Source organism: Parambassis ranga, chromosome 19, assembly GCF_900634625.1.
Source record: "Parambassis ranga chromosome 19, fParRan2.1, whole genome shotgun sequence".
Taxonomy (NCBI): Eukaryota; Metazoa; Chordata; class Actinopteri; family Ambassidae; genus Parambassis; species Parambassis ranga.
The window spans coordinates 23,817,902-23,841,957 of NC_041039.1; the positions used below are offsets into that span (position 1 = coordinate 23,817,902).

At 46.2% G+C, this 24,056-nt stretch overlaps 2 protein-coding genes across 3 annotated transcripts; one reads left to right on the forward strand and one right to left on the reverse strand.

The window, feature by feature from the left end:
* Position 1: 1 nt before the first annotated feature.
* LOC114452357 (uncharacterized) lies at positions 2-2,876 on the forward strand. The gene is made up of 6 exons (XM_028431630.1): positions 2-193; positions 1,013-1,120; positions 1,224-1,363; positions 1,486-1,582; positions 1,991-2,115; positions 2,338-2,876. Exons 1-6 carry the CDS (start codon positions 109-111, stop codon positions 2,512-2,514), a joined length of 732 nt encoding a protein of 243 aa, XP_028287431.1. The 5' UTR covers positions 2-108; the 3' UTR covers positions 2,515-2,876.
* A 3,002-nt stretch (positions 2,877-5,878) lies between these two features.
* Positions 5,879-23,651, reverse strand: vps9d1 (VPS9 domain containing 1). Of its 2 annotated transcripts, XR_003672300.1 has the most exons (18): positions 23,505-23,597; positions 22,519-22,591; positions 20,763-20,957; positions 20,465-20,621; positions 20,081-20,192; positions 17,666-17,728; positions 17,424-17,476; positions 17,086-17,173; positions 16,762-16,844; positions 16,182-16,330; positions 15,761-16,102; positions 15,511-15,640; positions 14,299-14,504; positions 14,064-14,148; positions 11,148-11,252; positions 8,822-8,938; positions 7,507-7,590; positions 5,879-7,421 (listed from the first exon to the last, which is right to left on the reverse strand). XR_003672300.1 is itself a non-coding variant. In XM_028432081.1 (17 exons), the coding sequence occupies exons 1-16, from the start codon at positions 23,595-23,597 to the stop codon at positions 8,827-8,829; spliced, it is 2,046 nt and encodes a 681-aa protein (XP_028287882.1). In that variant the 5' UTR covers positions 23,598-23,651; the 3' UTR covers positions 5,879-7,590; positions 8,822-8,826. The 2 variants fall into 2 exon arrangements, 1 of the variants encoding a protein (XP_028287882.1); XM_028432081.1 differs by having other exon boundaries at positions 5,879-7,590; positions 23,505-23,651.
* Positions 23,652-24,056: the final 405 nt, after the last annotated feature.

Genomic DNA, 24,056 nt, shown 5'->3' on the forward strand with positions numbered 1-24,056 from the left:
CAGTTTAAAGCTCCCTGGTTTGACCAAGATGCTCCACACAAGTGTGCTGCTCCACTTCCGCCGCAGTCAGCGTGTCAGCCTCCACCCTCCATCCTCCATCCAGTCGTCATGTCGAATTCTGAGCGGGTCGTGTTGGCTCTCGGCGGCGCGGGGACGGTGGGCTCCGGGATCGTTAAAGCGCTGCTGGATAAAGGTAAGAACATTACATCCGATCCAAGTCAGAGGAGGATGGAGCTGGTCACGGCAGACTCACCTGGACACCGTCCATGAGGGGTTTGCGCACATTTTACGCACAGGTGTGGAATTTACGCACGAAGGATTCCATCATGACGAACAGCACAGTGAACGCTCTCTGACTGTTCTGGGTCTGTTTCAGACGCTGTTTCTGGTTCTTGTGTGTTCATAGATTCTTCTTCATGAACCTGTTGTGTGTGCGTGCGTAAAACCGGCCACCCAGGTTTGATTAGTGCACAGACAGATCAGTGAGCATCGGATGAGTCTTCCAGCCAGACACTGAGGAAGACTTTATGTGTGATAAATATATTCTTTTTAAAGGATATTTAATTAAAGATAAATATATAAAAGCACATGCGACACATTTCAAATTCCCATTTTGACATCATGTGGAATCATGAAATGTCTTCTCCAGTGTGTGTGTGTGTTCCTCCTGCTTTGACCAGTTAATCCTGATAAACTGATCTGAGCTCTGGTTTCATCATCGACATCATCATCCTCAACGAAATGACAGTTTATGTCACTTTGATCTTCATCCTGGTTATTTACCGAGCTCTGCTTTTGGCACTGAGGATGCTCTGATGAGAGTTTGACTGTTGGTGGTTTGAGGGGGAAGTTTCCATCTGCTGCTGCTGCTGCATCCCTCTGATGAGCCTGATAATCAGACCAGGACAAAACAGGCCTGTCAGAGAAGGCTTGTTTCCATAAGAGAGGGATTAAAGGTGCCGCCTCTGAGCTGAAGACTAATGTGTGTGTGTGTGTGTGTGTGTGTGTGAAGGCTTTAAAGTGGCAGTGATCTCCAGAGACAGCAGCCGACTGGAGAGACTCCGATCGTTCGTTTCTCCCAACACAAAGGACAACCTCACCACTGTAGTGGGGAATGTGGGTGAGTATTCATCCATCCATCCATCCATCCACCCATTTACCCATCCATCCATCCACTCATGCATCCATCCATCCATCCATCACATCTCCTGCATCTGTTTCAGGATCAGAGGAGGAGGCGGAGAAGGTGAAGCAGGCCCTGCTGAAGGAGGTGGGGAAGGTGACCGACATCATCTCCTCGCTGGGCTTCAGCTGGTGGCAGGGCGGCCCCCCACACACGCAGACCCTCAAGGACCTGCACTGGGTCAGCACACACACACACACACACACATTAAAAAAGTGGTGATCAAATAATAATCGTCCTGTGTAACTTTAATGGGTTGTCATAGTAACCAGTTACACGTCATTATGTCTCCTCCTCTCCAGGTGATCGAGACGTTACTCTTCAGCACGTTTGTGTCCTGGAAGACGTTCTTCCCGCTCGTGAGGGAGAACTCTGACTGCACCTACACCTTCATCACAGGTGAGTGATGCAGTCTGCACTCTGTATTTGTGACTATAATACAAAGATGTGTTTTTGTTTTGGCCACAAGGGGTCACCAAAACAGCTGCAACAAGTCCAAACAGTCAAGTTAAAAATGTTTGAAGACTCCAAACAGCTGCAGGGCCGCAGTACACTGCTGAAAGAACAAGCAGCTTTTTATTATACCAGACACCAGCGTGCACTAAGGTTTAATGTCTGTAATAAAACAGAAGCAGAAACGTCCAGCAGACGTCTTCAGCCACAGGCGTGAGCTGTTAGACCCACAGAACCTTCCTGAGAGCTGGAAGCTCGTCAGTCACTCGTCTTAGTCACATGTCACCTCCACAGTGACCTGAAGTCCTGAGCTGCAGATAACAGGGGAACCATAACCGTGTGTGTGTGCTGCAGGTGGAGCAGGGGAGAAGCTGCTGATGCCCGGGACCGGCTTCCTGACTGTGGGAGCTGCCAGCGCTCTGGCCTTCTGTCAGGTTCTACGAGAGGAGTACCCCGACACGCCCTGCAAACTCAACCAGGTGAGACCCGGACAGAACCTCCTGTCCAACAGGGGGCGCTCTGTAGACAGTCCACGACGAAAGAAGCTAAAAATCTGCTTGTGTGTTTGTGGAGTGTGAAACACTTTGTTGGGTCTCACACACTTTTGCTGCTGCTGCCCCACATTCAGTGGACGTGCTGCACCGTGTCCCTAACTCTGTCCTGCATCGGTCCCCTGTATCCTCTCCCGTCCCTCCTGGCAGGTGAAGATCGACACAGGCGTAGCCACTCCGGAGCGCATGGCGCCGGGCTACCTGAACCACCTGGACCTGGGCGAGGCCGTCGCTGCGCTCGTAGAGAGACGAAACACGTCCCACACCGTCTTCACCATCAACTGTCCGGCGGACTTAAAGAGCGTCCTTCTGGAGAGGAACCTTTAGACACACACACAGACACAGAGACACACACACACACACACACAGACAGACACACACACACACACAGACAGACACACACACACACGGCTCTCAGCCTCCTTCACATGCATCACTTCTCCTCTGTCCTCTTCATGCTGCATGTGCTGTTTGTGGTCTGTAAAAGTCATTTTTTTCTGTAAACTGTCTGCTGAGTCAGAGCAGGTGGAGAAGGTGGAGTAAAGTGAGCACAATCACGTGACAATTGAGTAACATTGTTGTTCAACAAAAATGAGAAATGGCATCATGTAACCGAAGCTTTAAGAGCCAACAGAAGACATGTCTGGAGTTCTTTCATCTCTGTTTCCGATTAATGACTGCAGCTTTTCCTCTGGACACCAATAAAGCAGACATGCTCAACATGTGTGTGTGTGTGTGTGTGTGTGTGCGTGTGCGTGTCCCTTTGACAGCAGAAAAACAGGAAGTAGGTTGGGGCAGGTTGTAGCTTAGCGTGCCGCTCTGCCCCGTTCACAGGCCGCAGCTCCGACCCCCTCTGGGCCCCTTTATCTTTATTTGGGGCAGTCGGGCAGGATGCAGCATCACTGAGGCCATTGTTGTCTTCAGCTCCTCATCTCTCCACATGAATGTAAATGCGTCCTGCCAAAAGGGGACTGGACAAGGGGGCACAGGGGGTTAAAAGACTGGATGAGGTTTTTTTGGGTGTTTTGTCGGCTGGTGGCTCAATTAGGACAAATTATAATTCAAGTGAAGGGAGAACTCGTTAGGCCCCTCTCTCCTCTTCATCTTCCTCTTCATCCCCCCAGAAAGAGAGGGAAACTGCCACATAGGCGACTCCTTCGCCCTCTGCTGATTACATCTCATTCTAATAGGAAAGGAAAACTGGCTTTTGTTCAGGAGGGGGCGAGGGGCCGCGGCCCTCCGAGGATCATTCAGGGCTGAAAGGATTAAATGAAATGAGAGAAAATGAGCTGAAAACATCCGTCCACCCACCACACAGGCACCACACATTCCAACAGAACCTCAGCTTATTATAGAGATTATTCATGAAAATGTCGTAACGACCGTTTGACCTGCCGTCATAACATCTGGTACAAATATCCACATTTCACCGAGGAGGACGTTCTTTACATACAAGGACTGAAAAATATCCTAATAATAAAGTCATTCAGAAATATTTTAAATTAAATTACAGAGGAAATTTAAAAACAAGGGTGAGAAGCTCGGTCACCCGAGAGGAGCTTGGAGTAGAGCCGCTGCTCCTCCACATCGAGAGGAGTCAGCTGAGGTGGCTCAGGCATCTGTTTCGAATGCCTCCTGGACGCCTTCCTGGGGAGACGTTCCGGGCATGTCCCACTGGGAGGAGACCACGGGGAAGACCCAGGACGCGGTGGAGAAGCTATGTCTCTCGGCTGGCCTGGGAACGCCTCAGGATTCCCCCAGAAGAGCTGGAGGAAGTGTCCAGTGAGACGGAAGTCTGGGTGTCCCTGCTTAGACTGCTGCCCCCGTGACCCGGCCCCAGATAAGCGGTTTGAAGATGGATGGATGGAATTAATATCAATTAACAACCACAATAAACTAGACTGAAAACCACTAGATGGACCAGTGAGTCAGAGAACCAGTCCAGCAATGAGAAGAAGAAGAACTGCAGAGCAGGAAGTGTGGGTCCTCACTCCTGGCAGCCATGTTAATTTTTGTGATTTTAAGAGTTTGGATAACAGAGGTGGTCGCAGCGGTCAGGGTCAGGTGACACGCAGAAGCAGGAAGTGGAGGAGCCGGAGGTCCAGCAGCTCAGGGTCGTTTCCTGCTTTTCATTGAAAACTGGAGCAGCTGAGATGAGAGGAAGAGTAAGAGAAACCTCAGCTGAGCTGAGACAGCACACAGCGACTCATCAGGTGACACCACAGGAAGTGTGTGTGTGTGTGTGTGTGCACGGTCCCTCGTGGACAGAAATGATCAAACTGCTGGTGTAATAACAGCTGTGTTGGAGATGATTGACAGGCTCAGAGGAATCATGTGATATCTCTGAGGGGACGCCAGGCCGTGGTCCCACCACGGTGACGGTCACCACGCCGCAGAGCAGCTCGCTCGCAAACACAGACCTGTGCCAGCACGTCACACCGAGTGACTCCAGTGTCAGCTAATCTGAAAAGTTTAAAGCGGCGATGTTACAAAATGGAAGGAAGAGGTCACCACGGCGGCCATGTTTGAAGGAGGAGGAGGAGGAGGAGGTGCTAAGAAAGATGCTTGAAACGTAAAAAAAATAGCATTTAAAGATTCTGGGATCCTCATGTGACTTAAGGATTCATTATCGTCCATCACAGGATGTGAAATCACAAATTCACACAATTCCATCTTCCAGGCTTCAACCTATCAGCTCGTATTAAACCACGTGTGGTTCGGACCAATCAGCATCAGTTACAGGCATGTTGTAGGTGTGTTGATGCCTAGAAGAGACCAGTCGCCGTCATCGCTCATACTTTCATCACAGATGACCAACATGATTACAGCTGCTGGCTAATTAACCAATGAGCTGCTGTTGTGTCCTAAAATCCACAGCAGCATTTTAAACCTGAAGACGAACCTGCTGACCTGGGACACAGACACAGTGAATCAGCAGAAGAGCGCAGGCGGAGCAGGAGGAGGGTGGAGCTCTGACTGATTCAGAGTGGCATGTTGTTTTTTCTTTGAGCTCACAGGCTTCTGCTGCTATTCAGCCATGTGCCTATCACAGCCTCCTGCATCATCCACACCACCACGCCACCGTCAGACCGCCAGGCCAAAACACACAAAAAAAAACCATAAAACACGCCACACATCACATCAGCTCCTGTCAGAGCTCTTCTCCCCCTGAAGAGGCACTGCAGCAGCTTTACTCCCACTGAGCAGGTTTCATCCCCCACAGAGGACACTGAAGACTTGTGACAGCCAGCAAACAACCCAGACCTACAACTGTAGACTCCACCCATCCACCAGGACCCCTGGTGGCCAAACCTCAGACCTCACATGGTGTTACATGTGGCCAGGCGCCAAACAAAGTGATCAGTAAGATGTTACGATCGACCCACCTTGATGCTTCCTACCAAAGGGATGAGAGGTGTGCCAGGCCCGGCCACCATCTGGGTGGAGACCACAAGGCCAACACACGATCCCATAGAGGGATGACATCAGCTGAGGATCCCCCAGGAGGAGCCGCTGCAGACTGTTGACTCTGATGGACTGATGATAGACTGAGCCTCAGATGCTGACAGAGATCCAGAGTCTGCAGCACTCACTGCACACATTTCTCTTTATCGACTCTCAAACATTCATCATTCACCAACATTCACACAGTGAAATCATTCACATAAACGTAGCGGTCTTTGTCCACTGGGCAAAATATTACAGCGTCCCGCCATTTTTATTGTTATCAGTCACATTAATATTTATTACATAGACATCAGTCAGCTTTTGGTGTTATAACAAAAAGCTGGTAAGATTTTTCTCACATTTTTTGACTCGTACAAAATTTAAAAGTACATTAAACAAACAAATAAAACAATAATTCATGACAGTATGTCAAAGTATTCATATTCACACTCTGTGGTCATGTCCTGACCTGCCGGGTTCCACCGAGTCCTGCACCACAGGGAGCCTTTAAAACTCTGTCTGATACTGAGTTCAACTCCAGCAGCGAGTATCTGAGGACGTAAACTTCAGTCTGAGGTTTCAGCTGCAACGATAAAACACCTCAGGCAGTGAAATGAGTGGAGAGCAGCAGCTGAAGGAGGACAGCAGCTCATCAGCTCCAAGAAAGCTTCGGGTCTGAGTGAAGCTCCAATCCCCTCCACCCTCCAGCCTCCACCCTGCAGCCTGATCTAACACGTCTCTCTGCCCTTTCAGTCTTTGCACTAAAAAATAAGTCAAGTTTAAAAGCGTTTGCATAAGAGAAAATCCACCGCCTGCTGCACATGGACGAAAGATAAAATACAAAGCTTCACGTCTGTCTGCAGCTCGGCTGTCAAAGTGCAACAGTTTCCTGCCTGAGCTGCGCACACATACAACGCTCCGAGTAACCACCACCTCCCCACCATCCAGTGTAACACCACCCCCTGAAGACCAAAAGTGCATAAATCAATATTTTCAACATGACACATGCATGTGCACACACACACACAAATATAAAAAATGTCACATTCTTGTCTTCTGGAGGACAAAAACAAAAATCGGTCTGAGTGCAGGCACACACACACACACACACACACACACACACACACACACACACACACACACACACACCTTCAGTCCCTGTCTTCAGGTAAAGATCCTGTAACACTAGTGTATGATAGATTTTCCCTCCACAGAGCCCCAGTTGGGCCGGTTGGTGATTGATGAGGTGATCAGCTTCTTTCGGCTGATTGCTGATAAATTTGTTTTTTTTTTCCGTCTAACATTCAGCCTGTCAGTGAACCTAAAGCTGCACACACCGTCACCTTCACAGATCTGCTGATCGCTCCGCCATACGTCGATAGCTGATATTTCATTTCCCTTCTGTTTAGTATTTTTAACCCACAGATATAAAGGGGGCCCGTCCTAAAGGCTGGATTTAAAACCACCAGCAATGCCTGATCTAGCATGTCAACACTGGGGCCGTCTGTCCACTGTTGGTACTGATCATCTGTTATCATATATAATATAATTTACTGCCATAATCACTCCATTAAAGGTCGGCCTTCAGAGGGAGAGGGGGAGGTGTCAGGAACATCAATTCTACAAACAGTTTTTATTGAATCCCTCTGACCTGTCAGATCAGGTAACAGGAAGGTTTGGACCCAGCAGTTTATATGAAGCTCCAATCTGACAACACACAGCAAAGCCCAGCTCAGGACCCTGCAGGGTCTGATGTGGTCACACAGGCACTGGTTTAAGCCCCTCTGCTGGAAACAGAGCAGAAGCCTAATGTTCTAGAAATGTTATAAACATGTTATAAACACGACGACTGAGTGAAGCATCATGATTAACCTGCAGAAGCTGCAGGCTGGGCTGATTCTGGTCTGTAGCGCAGCAGGAGCCGTGAAATGAGCCGACAGGGAGATGAGCAGCAGCCTGAAACACAGAAGACCACATCTCAGAACAACAAACACACAAACATCAGTCAGCATCAAAACGTGTGAACAAAGGTCCAGCACTGTCCGTCCACATCAAACCCACAGCCTAAATATTAAAACAGTTTATTAATGAAGAGTTTTATTCAGTTTGACACATTTTGCTGTCAGAACCACCGATAGAAAGATCTAAACAGGACCCAGAAGCTTTCAATAACCTTGAAGGTCTTATATATTGCCTGCCGAGGCAGAAGAGGGCTAAAATGACATGAGTGAACGTCCCACTGAAGTCCAGCTGTTTGTGCGAGAAGACAAGGTAGTGTCTTCACAGTGTCTGAATAAACCAGACTTCTAAACTGAACCCTCAGCGTGTCCCTACGTCTCAGCGCAGTGACCCGACAGCTCTGCGGAGCGCCGCCGCGGTCTGCAGAGTTCAATATTTGGCTGTAGTGGAATCATTGTGTCACTGAGAGTTTCGGGGAACGTCAGTTGAGGATGTCACATTTGGTAACATGCAGTGCCATCACGGCCCATCCAGCCGAGTAGCCGTGTGGAAACATGGCCGGGGGCGCCAGACAGGCCGTACAGCGGCACACTCGTCCCTCAGCGTAACGCATCAGCCTCAGTCTACTTCACTCCGGCTCTCCACAGAACCGCCGGCCAGAAATACTTAGAAAGTGGCCTCAGCTCCTCGGTTCAGCTCAGGGATCTGAACAGTACCCTGACACAGTTCAGATCATTTTAAACGCATCAGGCAGACCCACTTATTTAACTGCACAACAAAACAACAGCTTCACGCCTCACAAAGACCAGGAGTCCAAATGTCAAGGAGGACACTAACTCTGAGGTGACAGTTCACCTCAATGATCGCGTTCCTGTCTCTAAATGTCGACCGTTTAGTTACTTCCTGCTCTGGTTACATTCAAGTTGTGATTTTATCCGACTTATTTCTGCACCTGCTGTCTTCAGTCACGTCAGCTGACCTGTGGTGCGTTCAACAGCCAGCCGTTTTGTGTGGAATCCTGAGCATTTAGATAACAGACTGTAAATAAAGATGGACAACATGACAGCTCTCCAAAAGTCAGGCCAAAACACCTGGAACGCCCCCCCTGGAGGCCGGCTGCAGTACAGGCCATAAACCCTGTCTCCTCCATGTTAGTGGCTGAGACACAGGCCAAGTAAACTCAGTTCACAGCTTTCAGCTTACACAAACATTAAACATGGACGTTTACCTCCTTCAAAGTAGCTTGTCTGCAGGAAGGTCCGCTCGTCCCATGTGCAGCGACTCCACAAAGGCCAAAGCACTCTGCATGGATGTCAGGCAGTAGCCTTCCTCTCCTATTAAGTACCTGAAAACAGAGGTGTGTGTTAGCTGAAACAAAAACTGATCAGTGTATAAACCTGCTGTCTGAGGTCAAAACTGCAGGAAGTGGACGAGGAGCAGAACCGAACCCAACGATGCAGGACTGACCACAGGAATGCCAAACAGCCCCACACATATGAAAGTCTGAGTCATAAACTCCACATCAGCATAAAACATTGTTTTTCGCTTTTGGGTGCAGGACTGAAACAAATGATGAGCAAGGAGGATTTTTACTCCACAGAGGACATGAAGAAGAGGGTGGAGATTCCATCAACTCTGACCGGAGACTAACGAGAGCGAGACACGAGAGCGACTGCAGCCAGGACACGAAGAGTGAGATAACCAGACCCTTATCACCGCTGTGATCTGAGAGTTCTGAATGAAAAGGGCGCTACTGAGTCTCTGCTGGGTTAGGATGCATGTTCCATCTCTGCCAGCTAATGTCAGCAGTAGAAACACACTGATGATCCTGACGGACAGCTGATCACTCAGCCCTCTGGCAGCCCTGTGGCCTTGTGCTGGTTCCAACCCACAGGATTCTTTATTCACATTTTTATAGAGAACAAAAACCCAATCCCAAATTTTCTGACATTCCTTGGCCTTGGCCAATCTAACCAGCTGGCTTTAACAAGCCGCTGTTTTTATGGCTGTGAGCAGTCGTCCTGGGTGCGGTCTGAACTCACACGCTACCGCTCCAACTGTGATTTATGGCAACACAGATCACAACCCTCCAACACAGGCTGCTCAACTGATTATATAAGTGTTTGGCAAGATTCAGCCATCATTATCTGAGAACTCAGGGAATCAGCAGAGGACGCTGGCGTGTGTCGCCTCTTCACATTTTTATGTTGGTGACAAACAAACAGCAACACGTGCACTCATCTGGAGTCAGTTTGTCTAGAGTCTTGTCTCTAGAGTGCTAAATCAGGCAGCTGGACTCACGAAACCACACATCTATCCTGCTAGGCTTGAACACACTGTGATCCATCATGGATAACCCTGACCACCCTCTCCTCCCTGTACTGGACAGACAACGGAGAGCCTTTTCCAAAAGACTCAGACAGCTACACAGATCGCTACAGGAAGTCTGTCCTGCCTCATGCCATAAGACTTTAGAACACCTCATCTCTGTGCCAGAGATAACACGGATTGTAAGGGACAGATTCTGCACAAGGTTTAGGTTTTTAACTTTCAAACTGCACACTGTTGTTCTTGTATATCATATCATATACCAAATTGCACAATCCTGTCTAGACATATTTATACCTGCATTACAAATTGCACATTTTTTGCATTTTTTTTCTTGCTTTAAATAATGTTTATACTGTTTAATTTTTACCGTTAGAGGTATATTTTTAGTATGCTTGAGCGCCTGTATTTTGCTGATGCAATAGCAAAATTTCCCAGATTTTGATGAATAAAGCATTTTCTATTCTATTGAACCGGTGTGCTCATGTTCAATCCAATCAGCACGCTGTGAAGAAGTGCTGCCAGTTAAGAGCATGCACACACACACGCATGCACAAGCAGATGTTTCGCTGATGAACAGCAGCAGAAACTGCAGTTTTTAGGTAATAAAGGAGAAGGTTTGTTGCCACTATTGGCGATTTTGCATTTTTGCAAGTTTGCCCAATTACTTATTTCTCATCCTGTTCAGGGTGCTGGGCATGTACGTGCTCATAGTTGGATAATTGAATGTTTATTAATGTTTAGAATTTATTAGGTTTTATTTTTATTTTACTCTTATTTTATATTTCTAACCTGTTTTTTGAGTATACATGGAGCACCTGGAATAAAAGCAATTTCCCCCAGGGATCAATAAAGTATTTCTGATTCTGATTCTGATAATAGATAGGTCTGGCAGACAGTATTGTTTGACCTGTGTGGATTCTGGGCTAGTGGAGATCCGCTCTTAACCGTCGGGTACTCGAGTTGCCTTCAGAGCCTTTATTTGTGGTCGCACCAACAGTTCTTAACTTTTCCGTCTGCTGATGGTCTGTAAAAACATGATGCTAGTAGTAAGGCAGCTGTGTTGAAACAATCACAGGAGTTCAGAGTTAATGTTTTGTGCAGGCTGGGTCGGTTGGTTCCATCTTCTTGGCGGCAGCACGGTGCAGGTAAACATGATTCCACAGCACCAATACTGTGTGAGTGTGAATTCATGATGCAGACAGTTTGACATGATGATGACTCACCCTTCATGAATGAACTCCTCTAAAGCTGCACATTCAGCCACCAGCTGAGGACACTGACACCGCAGAGCCACGAAGGACAGGATGGGCAACAGGTCATCTGCACCGCTGTCACATGAGAGAAGGAAGGAGGCGGTGAGACCACACACAAGTAAATAAACAGTGACAGAGAGAGAGCGTTCTGGCCTGAGCTCCCTCAGGAACTGAATGGAAACTAAATGAAATGTAACTCTTAATGGGATGTGTGGTCAGGGATGGAAGTGATAAAGCCCCCCCTCTCTCTCTGAGATCTGTTTGGAGGACAAATTGCAGCCTGGGAGATGATGACAGCCTGATAGCATTTTCCCTGTGTGCAGACAGTGACCATTTGTTTATCAGGACTCACACGCAGGGCTAACTTCTTGCTTGCTAGTTTGCGTGAGAAGGTAGGTGGCTGGCCCCGGACTGACCCAGCCACATGCAACTGGATACTCTCCTTCTGCAGGTTCTGGAAGGTGTGGACGAGCTCATGTAACCGCTGGGAGCTGGACCTCACATCTCACACAATCGCAACCCTGAATTATAATCTTCAGAGTTCACTACTGTAAACAGACGCATTGATCTCTCACACGGAAACTGGTGTGTCTGCATTCCAGGGATACAATGTGCACGGCCGTCACACAGAAACACTGATTCCTGAGGATTTCATGCCCCCATGCATAAATGAGACTATTAGGCTCCATTATAGGGTTTTGAACTGCTTTCTAATTTAGTGGATGATTAAAAAAAGGAAAAAAAATCTCAATTTTTCAGGAAAAAACTGGAGACCAATGGAGCAGCACAATGGGAGAGAGAGAAGAAAGGGAGGCAGACAAAGCACGAGAGAGAACAAACGAGCCCCCAAACAGTCAGAGACAAAGAGCTGGAACGTTTGTCAAAGAATAAAAAAAAAAAAAAAAGAGGGCAGCATGTACAGCAAAGTATGATCATACAGCCAGAGTGTCAGATCATCCTGATTATAAATGCACTAGAGATGAACCGTATCATCCAAAAAAATCAGCAGATAAAATGTCAGCATGTGACTTGTAGGTGTATCAATGGGACAAGCTCTCCGTTAGTTAGGGTCTTGTGTGTTCTTTGCAAATATGTGAAAAAAAGCGAATATTCCAGAATCAGCAGGAGTGCAAAAGGATCAACAATATCAACAAAAGTTTCAACACTGTGCATTCCAACAGTCAGAGACTTTCTGAGAGTCAGTCAGACAGACAGAGACAGACAGACAGACTAAGAAAAGCAGCCTTGTGTGGGCCAGCCAGAGCCAGAGCCAGAACCAGGACTGAAACACACACCCACGGGTCCAAACTCATCATAGAAGGACACATTTTAAAATCCTCTTCTGAGCTGTTTAACTGATCCACATATTTTTTCTGTTTCTGCCAAAAAGTGATTTACAGAAGAGACGACAGGCGTGAGCAGTCTGAGACATTAATAATCACTTCTGTTTCCAGGTAACAAAACAAATCCCACACTCAGTGATTCAGCTCTTTTGTTATTACGACATCGTATGTTTTAGCATACACAAAAGACGTCACTGTTTTTTGGATTAAAAAGGATCTGAGAGGTGCCCAGTCTGCTGCTCCGGATCACATCACACAGACTTCGATAGAAGGAGACGGATGTGGAGCAGGAGAGACAGCCTCAGCCACTCTACAAAAAAAACCCTGTGGGTACAACAAGAGAAAAAAGGACGAACGTGGATGAAAGAATCCTGGATGACGTGTTTCCCTCGTTGATAACAGCAGCACTAAAGTCAAATGTCACAAGATTATTTTTACAAGACACACATAAAACCTTTTAAAAGCCGGTGACATATCCGAGTGGGTTTTACTATTAAAAAGTGCCTTGCTACGTTCTCAAAGCAGCCCAGTAAACAGTCCTATTCTAGGACTAACATCCACACCCACTGTGGAAGAGAAATATCAACCAACTGTTTGTTTACAAGTGTGTTCTCTCTGCTTGGACATATTACTGCCAAAACTCTGCCTACAGATGGAGAGACGACTGATTAAAGTCACATTGCTGTGTTGTCCTGTATATAAGGACACTTTGAAGGATAAAGGAAGCACATATGTGAGCCCTGTATGAGGACCCACTGCATCTTCATCTGACTCATCCTGGATTCCACAAACCTGCATCTCCTTCCTCCTCTTCCCCACACTGCCTGGCCGGGCCCTGGTTTGTCCCAGGCTCAGACAGCGCGACCCAGTTTTTTTTGGCCTGGCCAAAAAGAGGCGCTCTACAGGGGGGCAAGAAACCTAGGACAGCCCCTGCTGTGCCAGGCCTAATGAGCCCTGATGAGACCTGACAGGGCAGAGACTGATGTTTGGGTACTTCCACTGGACTTTGGAACAGTCTCTCTGCTCTCCACCATTAGCACAGAGGAAGTGAGGAGACTGTTTCAGTCTGAAGCTCTGAGTGCAACCAGGGTTTAGACACCTTTTCCAAGGTCACATTCAAGCCCTTTCAGGGTCTGTTCCCAGGGTTCTGCAACATATAGCTGTGATGAATTATCTGTTCATAATCAGCTGACCCTCAGTGGCCGCCAAAACTGTCAGTTAGGGAGAACAGGACTGATGAAGCTGCTTAGAGGAGCAGCGGAAACTTCGTAAGAAACTCTACGAGCTCAGCTGCTGTGCTTCTTGAATGAAGATGACCTGGAGGACTGAGAATCTTCATCCACATTTGGGAGAGTGACAGATCACAGACACACAGGCAGAGGCTTCGGTCAGAATGTTTTCATTACAGGCTCTCTGATTTTATGTCATCCACTAATCAGTAAACTAATTAGTGAGGCAGTTATTTCAAAGAGTTTAAGCAATGTTTAAACATAAAACATGCACGTTTTCTGAAGCTAATCATTGCTGCTGATGACGGACTCACATGGCAGCTGTTTGAGGAGCTGAGTCCGCCTCGTGGAGACACCTGTAATCCTCAGCACAGGCACAGATCAGACGCAATGTCCTCACTGTAACAACACAGAAAAAGACACGATGAACCCTCGTCCTCAGATTCAATTTAAATATCAAACACTACTTAGGGTGTTATTTTTTTAAACACAGTCTGAGGGCGTTTTAACATAAGAGGTGTGAACGAAGCTGGACTTAGTAAAACTCACCGATACACTCCAGCTTCCTCTGTGGACAGCAGTCCTGAACAAGAAGTTTCAGCTCCTGAACGGCAGACTCATAGGGGCAGGAACCTTGCAGCACATCAGGGTTCTGAGGGAACAGTTTCAAAGGAACACCCACATCTCCAGGTGAAGCATCCTGGTACAACTTCATGCTAATTTCAAAGGCCTGCTCCCTCTCCCCGTGGACCTTCCTGAGAAAGAGAGAAAAGAGACTCAAGTATTCTTTTCTGAGGTTTTTAAGTCACTGTGTTCCCAAAAAATGAATGGCTGCAGAAGGTGATGGTAAATAGTAATACATTCACTGATAGGAGGCCACAAACTGGAACTTATGCAAGAAGAAGTTTCACTCTAACACAACAATTAGCCTGAAAGCCTGGTTACAAATGAGGCTGGTGACCTCTGCTGGTGGACATGGTGAGGAAAATATCTAGGACTGCAGGACCTAAAAAAACCCTGCCGACAGCTTCAACCACCAACACACAATCTGATAATTAAACAGAGCTGTACAGATCACCTGCACAAGAAGGGCCAGAGCCGTCTGTACTTCCTGCGAAGACTGGGAGGCTTCAACATCTGCAGGAAACTCCTGTGGATGTTCTACCAGTCTGTTGAGGCCAGTAGACTTGTGCAAAATCGTATCGTGTGCAATTAATCATCAGAAAACTGTCACCGATTAATATTTGCCACTTATCGATTACGGCGATTAGTGCCTCGCCATGATAACGCATTTTTGTGTGCGACGTACTCTCACCATCACCCGCAAGCGCGCACATGTGAGCCCACAATAACAATAATGGTGGAAGGCAGTGGTGTTCAGTTAAATGATGCCGAGCAGCACGTTCCTAACAGAGGTTCAACGTCTGTCACCATAAGCCGGAGTACGAAGAAAGCCGAAGAGAGCACAGCGACGCCACAACACCGGCTACAGTAGTATACCATGTACCATGTACAAAGGGTGTGCTAACAGGCTGGACAGACTTGTCAGGCGGGCCGGCTCTGTGGTCGGCATGAAGCTGTTCTCCCTGGTGACTGTGGCAGACAGGAGAACACTAAGGAAACTTCTGGCCATTGTGGACGATGCCGGTCATCCTCTGCACACTGTCATCAGAGCTCAGAGGAGCTCTGATGACAGGAAGGGATTAATAAAGTATATTCTATTCTAAACCCATGTGTGCAATAGGATTTATAGTGCAGTACCTGAACAGCGCCACCAGGGCACTCCACAGGGGTGTGAAGAAGGCCTCCTCTATGCTGGCCAGACACAGATCCTTAAAGCTGGCTGTGTTCAGACACTCAAAGGAGAGCAGACAGAGCGACAGGAGCTGATCTGAAAAACAGAAGTCATCATTTAAAATTCAAACACATCCAGGTTTAACGTGGCTGTCGGGCCAAGAGGAAGTTGTTTTTGTTAAAAGTAAAAATGAAAAGACACCGTCACTGTGCTCACCGATTGCGATATGGATGTCTTTCACAATGGCCTTTAGGTGTTCCTTCAGCGCTCTTATTTCCAGCTCCTGGACGTCTTCGTCCTGCTCTGGCTGCTCGGAGGGATCACAGGTAAGCCCCAGATCAGCGTCTTCTATGCTGCTGTGGAGTGGAGCCCAGTCCAGCTGAGTCAGGAACTGTTCCAGATCTTCAAACGAGTTTTCCCGATCCACCGTCGCCGGCGTGTGAGACTCCTCGGTGTCCTGGTTGTCATAATGGAGGTTTTGAGAGCGCGAGGGGGAGATGGAGGAGTCAGCTGTGAAGCTCTGACCACCGACGCTGCCGACTGACTTCCACTGAGCATCTGAATGAAGGAATTTTCACAAAGAATTAGCTCTCAATCTTTTTCCTTATACTCACTCATTTGCGGCTGCAGCCCTTACCTGAATGAAGCAGGTTGTGAATGCTGTGAGAGGGCCGCAGCGGCAAGGCAGGACTCTGGGGGAGGCCTTTGCTGACGAGGGGGTAGAGCTTGTTGTAAACTCGGTATTGATGCTTCCTCAGCAGCTTCACCACTGGGTGGTCAGATTGGCTGAGGACATCACACACATGTTAGTCAACAACGAGGACAAGAGCTTCAAATTCCCATTGGACATAAGGTAAACATGAGTACACACCCCGTCTGTTATGTGACATGAGCAAAAAAGTTGCATCACAGTGTGTGGAGCTTTTGAGTACACAAACGGAAGCTTACACAACAACTGACCGAGATGACCTATAGACCACACAGGATCTGCTGTGATGGTGCAATAACACAACAAAGGTACACACTGCTGCTGCGTCCATGCAGGGTTAAACTAGCACTAATACTGCAAATTATTTTGAGTCCCATATGTTAAAGTTTGTTGTACATGTGGCTTGTTACAATGACAACAGATGTTTATTTTATATTGAAGATGTACGCAGGATGACAGAATCTCTCCATCAGATTATTTTAAATCTATTTGTTTATGTTGAAGTCACCTGAGCAGGTAGGAGACCAAATCTGACACTAATGTGGCATCAGGATTCTCCTTCATGTGAGCTTTCCACTGTTTGGGCCAATCCTAAAAACACAGAAAGGTTCATGATATAACAACAAATAATAAAATGTCCATGAGAAAGCCACTTTTCTGTGGCTGCTCACAATATGGCTGCCAAGACACCACAGTGGGTGTGACTGCAGAGAATAGCTGTTTGGAGTATTTCGGGAATTATGAGTGTTGGCTGCATTATAATGGGTAGCTGCAGTTTTTAACACAGTGTGAGGCCTGTGTTTGTGAGATGGATATGTGTTAATTTACTCACATGGTCCTGCTCATACTCCAACACATTAGTGTAGAGAATTCGCTGCTCCTGGTCCTCTGCTGTCATCGCCCCTGATGCTGCAAATCTCCTGTAAGGACGAACCGAGATGATGTTTTTGGGGACAAACTGGTTAAAAAGCGGTTTTAACCTTCTTTAGATAACAACAGAAACATAGAGACTGTACTATGATAAGAACACACGTCACAGATTTAGAAGATGACTTCACACTTGAAGCAAAACATGTGCTCCATGTACTGCAGCTAGCACTTACTTAAAAAGACAAAAGTCCGACCACACAATCACATTTTCCCTTGAATTCCTGTCAGATTGTTCCGTACCTGTTGGCCTCTTCCTGTAGTCTTAGTCTTCTTTCCTCCATCTTACGCTGCAGCTGGTGTCAACATTAAGGAACGCTCCACACAACACACAGAGGTACAAATGTGCTCTTTCTTCTTGCTTATGATAACAAATACAACATCTCTGAGCTTCTTTGGACATTTAAAGGAAATTCAGTAAGAAGCAGTATTAAAACTGAAAAAAATCTGAATAAAGCATCAGACTGTGGACATAAGGAGGATACAGCATCCTGCCTGGCTTTGGCTATGATGAGGTTCTCCATCATCTGTCGTTGGAGAGAGAGCGTCTAGGAAACAAGAGAAGAAACAACTTGAGATAAATGAATTCACTCACCTAAATGTGGCCTAAATGTGGCACAATGTTTCCACAACAAAAAAAAGGCATGTACAGAAACATCCTGAAAATGTTACACAGCTGTTTTAGAAATGTTCTGACAGGCAGAGAGAAGTAAGGCACAAACAAACTGAACCAATAAAAACAGGCTAGCCAAGTTTACCGTTCATGTCCTATAATAAAGAACCTGCACCTGTACAGGGACAACACACACATCCAAAGTGTACAACTCTCTGCCAGCTGTTTCCCACAGAGCACGAGAAGAAGAACGCTCCGTCAGCACTTCCAGACATCAGTGAATGATACAGAGACCCCAACAAAGGTGACAGCACAACACAACCTTACATACACTAAAGTAAATTTAACATCATTTTCCAATGTGCAAGCTGACAACAACTTCTAGGCTCTTACATTTCACTCAGTGAGGCTGCAGTGTGGAACATAATGAGGCAGGAGGACCTGCTGGTTAGCAAACATCTGAAGGGGCTTTCCTGCAATACATTCAAATAAATCAACAATTCCCTATAATGAAATTATTATTATTATTATTATGGTTCTTCAAGTGGTTAACATGTTTAAACTGCACATTTAAATTTTAAACCACTTAAAAACTACACAAACATTGTATAAAATATTAGTCCTTTAGGTAAACTAACACGTATTTATGTTAGTTAACAGTTTGTTTGCTTCTTTTTTTAACCCTTAATATATTCCCTGCTTCTCATCCCATGGTTGACAGGCTTTGTTGAACGCGCCGTTAATTGGCTAACACAGTTAGCTAGCTTGACTTTACCTTTACAAACGCCTTTAGCTTTCTCCAGTAAGCACGGAGCTCCACTTGACGCCGAAACATTTTCCGTATCTGAATGACAAGTTAATGTTATTTCACAAAAATCAATCAATCAATAAAATGCATACTAAAAAGCCGTAGACGCTGTTTTAACGTACAAGCGCGGCTGCTAAAGAAAACCTCAGCTAGCTAAAAGTCAAATGTCGCAGCGTACCATGTTTTTTTTTTCCTGCTTCTCACCAAAGACGCAAATACGACGAGGAAGAAAAGGTCGTTTTATGTAGCTCAGACTTTATCTAACGTTGATAACCCATGTGGTAAAAAGTCACAGCAGTCCACTCCCCCTTCACTCAGGTACTCCTCTTCATCAATGAAATGTTAATGATCGCAGACAGGAAGTGCCGAACACCTTCACAATAAAAGCACCGGAAGTCGCGTAACCCCCATTGGATGATTTTTTTTCTGCACTGCACTCTGTATTTTGCTATTATACAACTTAATTATACTGTTTTAGCGGATTTGTATCATTTTTCTCAGTCATCCTGTACGGTGTGGTCTGCTGAGAGGGACAGGAAGAAGCTGGACAGAGTCATCAGGAGGTCCAGCTCTGTCCTGGGCTGCTCTCTGGACTCAGTGCAGGAGGTGGGTGACAGGAGGGTCCTGGCAAAACTAACATCCATGCTGGACAATGAGTCCCACCCGCTGCAGGACCCCCTGTCAGCCCTGCAGAGCAGCTTCAGTGGCAGACTGCTCCACCCTCGGTGTGTGGAGGAGAGATACAGAAGGTCTTTCCTTCCTGCTGCTGTCAGACTGTATATCTTTTTCTTAACTTATCCCTTGCTGTCTGTATGCCGTTGCAAAAAATGCAATTTCCCCATTGTGGGACTAATAAAGGTTTCTTAATCTTAATCTTAATCTTAGAAACATGACAGATATAAGACACCAGCAGTAAAACTACAGAACCTCTTGATAACCAGCAGGTCTTCACAGCCTGAGATTTCTCTGCATGCTGGGCTCCATGTATGATGTTGGTGAAGATTCTCAGTCATCCAGGTCACTTTCATTCAGAAGGCTGAAGTGAGGCACATGGACTGCTCCTCCAAGCAGCTCCATCAGTTCAGAAGTGATGAAGCTGCTTGGAGGAGCAGTCCAGACGCCTCACTTCAACCTTCTGAATGTCCATGCATGATACTTTCAGGCCTTTAATGTGTTACAGAGATGTGTCATGGATGGTATGAGACCCAGTCACAACGTTTGTATCCATGTTTCAGTCCTGTACACAGGTGGAAAGATGTCGTACATATACAACACAACAGGGGGAGGTCAAAACCTCCCAATAACCTGCCAAATGTACCGTAATACATCATGTAGTGGACGCATCTCTAACCCACACAGTCTGTCCAGTAGGATCACATGATCAGGACGCTCATTCAGTCAACACATTCGTAGTAAAAGTAGTAAAAGTAGTAAAAGAGTTTTTTCTACCTCGCTTGCACACAGACGCTCTAAACTTACCAAAGACGTCTTCTGGTAGGCCTGACCCGGCGCGAGCCGTGCCAGACGAGCTTCATAATTCGCCTTCAACTTCTGGTTCAAACGCGATGCTTCTTCAATGGGTGTCAGCTCCCTGCAACACACACACACACAGTAGAAACAAGCAGCAGTTAAAGAGTGTACAAGGTATTGTAGTTTATTTTAATTTGGATTATTTTGTGTTTACTTTTCACTTTGATTTTTCATTTCTGACATTTTACAGAAGCTGTTGGAGCTCAGAGCCCAGAGGTGACCCGATAGATCGATAGATACTTTATTGATCCCTGAGGGGAAATTGAGGTTTTCTTTGTTCTTTGTTCAGGATATCAGTCATTGAGTGGAGAGGTGTTTACCCTCAGTGCTTACTTTCTGCTTGTGTCTTGTGATGCGACTGTCTGCAGCCTCTGGAAGACTTCAGGGGGCAGGAAAGGGGAGAGCTCCCCGCCACCATCGGACAGCACCCGGCGGTGTCCACTCTTTTTGGGGCTGGTAACTTTCTGCTCCGCCTGAACGGGGGAACCAGCTGCAGGGAGAGAGAGGATTGGTTTAGATGATCATGTGGCAACACACTGGCCAGATTTGATTAGTGAGCAGGCTCCAGATGAGCAGATTGACTGGTGTGTTTATATAGGAGCTGCTTCTGATTGGAGGGGAATGTATTCACCAGATACTGCAGGGATGGTGGTGGGGAGGGCGGCAGCTGGAGGGGGCTCTGGTAGGCCAGGTAAACCAGAAGTGCAAGCAGGGGTGGCGTCGGGGGGGTCGGCGCTCCTCCCTATGAAGGACTTGGCTCGCTCCAGACACTGTTCAGCCAGCCTCAACATCCGCTCCTCTTCCACTGCTGCCATCTCCCTGTCCTCTGAGGCCGGGCAGGAGGGGGGCAGGAGGTTTAAGAAGAGACATAGAACAGAGCTGTCTGCCCCTCTCAGGAACAACAATCAGTCAGTGCTTTCAGGCTGATTAGTGTTATCAGGCTGGGCAGGACAAAGGTCACAACCTGGGTTACATACTTGTTTACATTGATACCTGTATGAATATGTTTTTAAATAAGAAGCTAATTTCATGTTTTTATTTTTTTTCTAAACTTGTGGGCAGTTTCAAAATGCATTAAAACACACACCTGAATACACTACAAGGAAAAATAATACTACACCAAAGCTAACAATAACCATATAGAATCCACATCACATTATTCTACATATGTGAGTTGCGCAGCACGTTGAGCCACATGTGTGTGGAAGAATGTTGTACATACTGATTCCATTTTTTTACATTTTGTACCATCAATAATCACAGAATTGTTTTTTGATTTTGTTCACAGACTTTTCTGAATGCTGTCTTTGTGTTATTCTGCACTGAGACGTGTTTGATTGTAATGTTTGCACCACAGATACAGCACATATCACAGGTTTATGGAAGATTTAAAGGTTGAGTTTAAACAAACTAAAACAATATTTAGTTACTCAAACCCTTACATAAACTGAGTACAGAATGTAACAGACACTCAGTAAAAACGGCTCAATAATATTGATCCCGGTTAGAATGACGTTGAGCTCTGTGCTGCTGGGTTGAGTTTCCAAAACACTTTTAAACTTTGGCATAATTTTAAAAACCTACAGTGACTGTAGTTCATTATAAAGTTACACTGCTCTGTTTTAGGCACTAGAGGGTGTTACAGGGCTGGGACATCTCAAAGCAGACGATAACCCTCGACTGAATCTTTTCAAATCTAAATAAATGGGATTAAACTCATGAGCCAAAACACTGTGACTGACATGTAGAATGGACTTTAAATCTTTGGTGTTTTTTGGGGAATCCCTGCAGAATGAAGTAACGTTCACATTAATCATGTGACTGGTATAGGACAGAAACAGACTGAGTGCGTGGGTTTTATGGTTTTCTTTGTTTTTTATTATTTTCCATTGTGTTCTTGTTCATTCCCTCCTGTCTGTGCTGTGTAACGTGACAGGAATATTTGTGTGGGATGGAGCAGCAGCCACTCCCGAGGAAATTGGATTAGGAGAGAAAATTAGAAATGAATGACGATGGATGGAGAAGGTGGTGTACAAGAACAACACATAACTCATCTTTGCTTCGCAGTTTGGATTTTCTTTGTGTGTTCAGCTGAACTCTTTGGTAGATATCAATGTATTATCGTAATAATTATTGCCTTAAAGTAGGACTTTGCATGCACTCATCACTCATCACAAGTTTAACAACCCTGCTGCAGGCCTGTCTTTTCACACAGAGCCCTGCCTGTACTGCAAACATACAGCACATATATTTTGGTAGGAAAGTGCGCCATTATTCACATTAACATCTACTGTATGAACCCTGACAGCAGCACCGTCTGCTACATGTGCAGCAGACGGTGTCGTCAGTGACAGAACATCCTGCAGCAGCATCAGTGGCAAACTTACTCTGTGAAGCAGCTTCCTCCAAAAGTGCATGTGATATGTAGTTGATGGTCCGGAGGTATTCACAGTACGCTTCCTGCAGAGAGAACACACACAGAGCCTGTTATTACACACACACAGAGCCTGTTATTACACACACACACAGAGCCTGTTATTACACACACACACACACACAGAGCCTGTTATTACACACACACACACACACACAGAGCCTGTTATTACACACACACACACACAGAGCCTGTTATTACACACACACACACACAGCCTGTTATTACACACACACACACACACAGAGCCTGTTATTACACACAGAGCCTGTTATTACACACACACAGAGCCTGTTATTACACACACACACACACACAGCCTGTTATTACACACACACAGCCTGTTATTACACACACACACACACACAGCCTGTTATTACACACACACAGCCTGTTATTATACACACACACACAGCCTATTACACACACACACAGAGCCTGTTATTACACACGCACAGCCTGTTATTACACACACACACAGCCTGTTATTACACACACACAGCCTGTTATTACACATACTCAGAGCCTGTTATTACACACGCACAGCCTGTTATTACACACACACAGCCTGTTATTACACACACACACACATTTATCATTAACAGACTGGTTATTACGCCTTAAAACACACTGATGTTATTGTTCATTAATAAAACATTACTAATCAGGCACTGCAGTGTATAAACACATACTGCTGAGCATAGTGAATAAAAGACACTCTGTAATATACAGATGTGTATTGAGAATATGAACGGAACAGCCGTTGTAGCCGTTATGCGCCGTGAAGCACAGCAGGTGTGTTTACTTGTGTAACGTTAGCTAGCTAAACCCTCTGACAGCCTCCGCCCCCCTCCGGCTGTTTACATCCACCTCAGAACGTCCCCACCCGGGTTAAAAACCTGCGTGTTCTCGTCACGATCGCTCCGCGTGCCTACCGACCTTGTGTCTGTTCCCTCCATCCAGCTGAATCGCCGCTTTGGCCATTTTCATGGCGGTTTGTAGAGGCTTCGTGTTACTGTCAGCTGAAGCCATGGTTTGAAGCCTCTTCTTCTTCTTCTTCTTTTCCTCCTTCTCTTACTTCGGCATTTCTTCTTCTTCTACTTTGTGTTTAATGTTCCGCTCGCAGCTATAGTAAGGGCACAGCGCCCCCTGCTGTATTGGAGGCTGAAACTGCAGCAGTTTGTTGTTTATATTAAGAGTTCTCAATAAGTATCGTGAAATACAAATGTTAATAAATATGCCTATTACTTTGGAAGTAATACCTCTCAAGGATAACATGCACGTTTATGTCTGTTTCTCCAGTATGGAGATGCACCAGTCACGTGGTCGTAGTGCTCATCATCTGTGAGGGCATCTACCTACAGTTCGCTCAGACACAGCAGCTGGGTGAAGCTGCTGCAGGAGGATTGGGTGGAGGGGTTCAGCAGCTGATGGGGCTGCTCCGGACTCAGACTCTGGATTCTGGCCTGTAAAGTAAGAGATCATAAACAC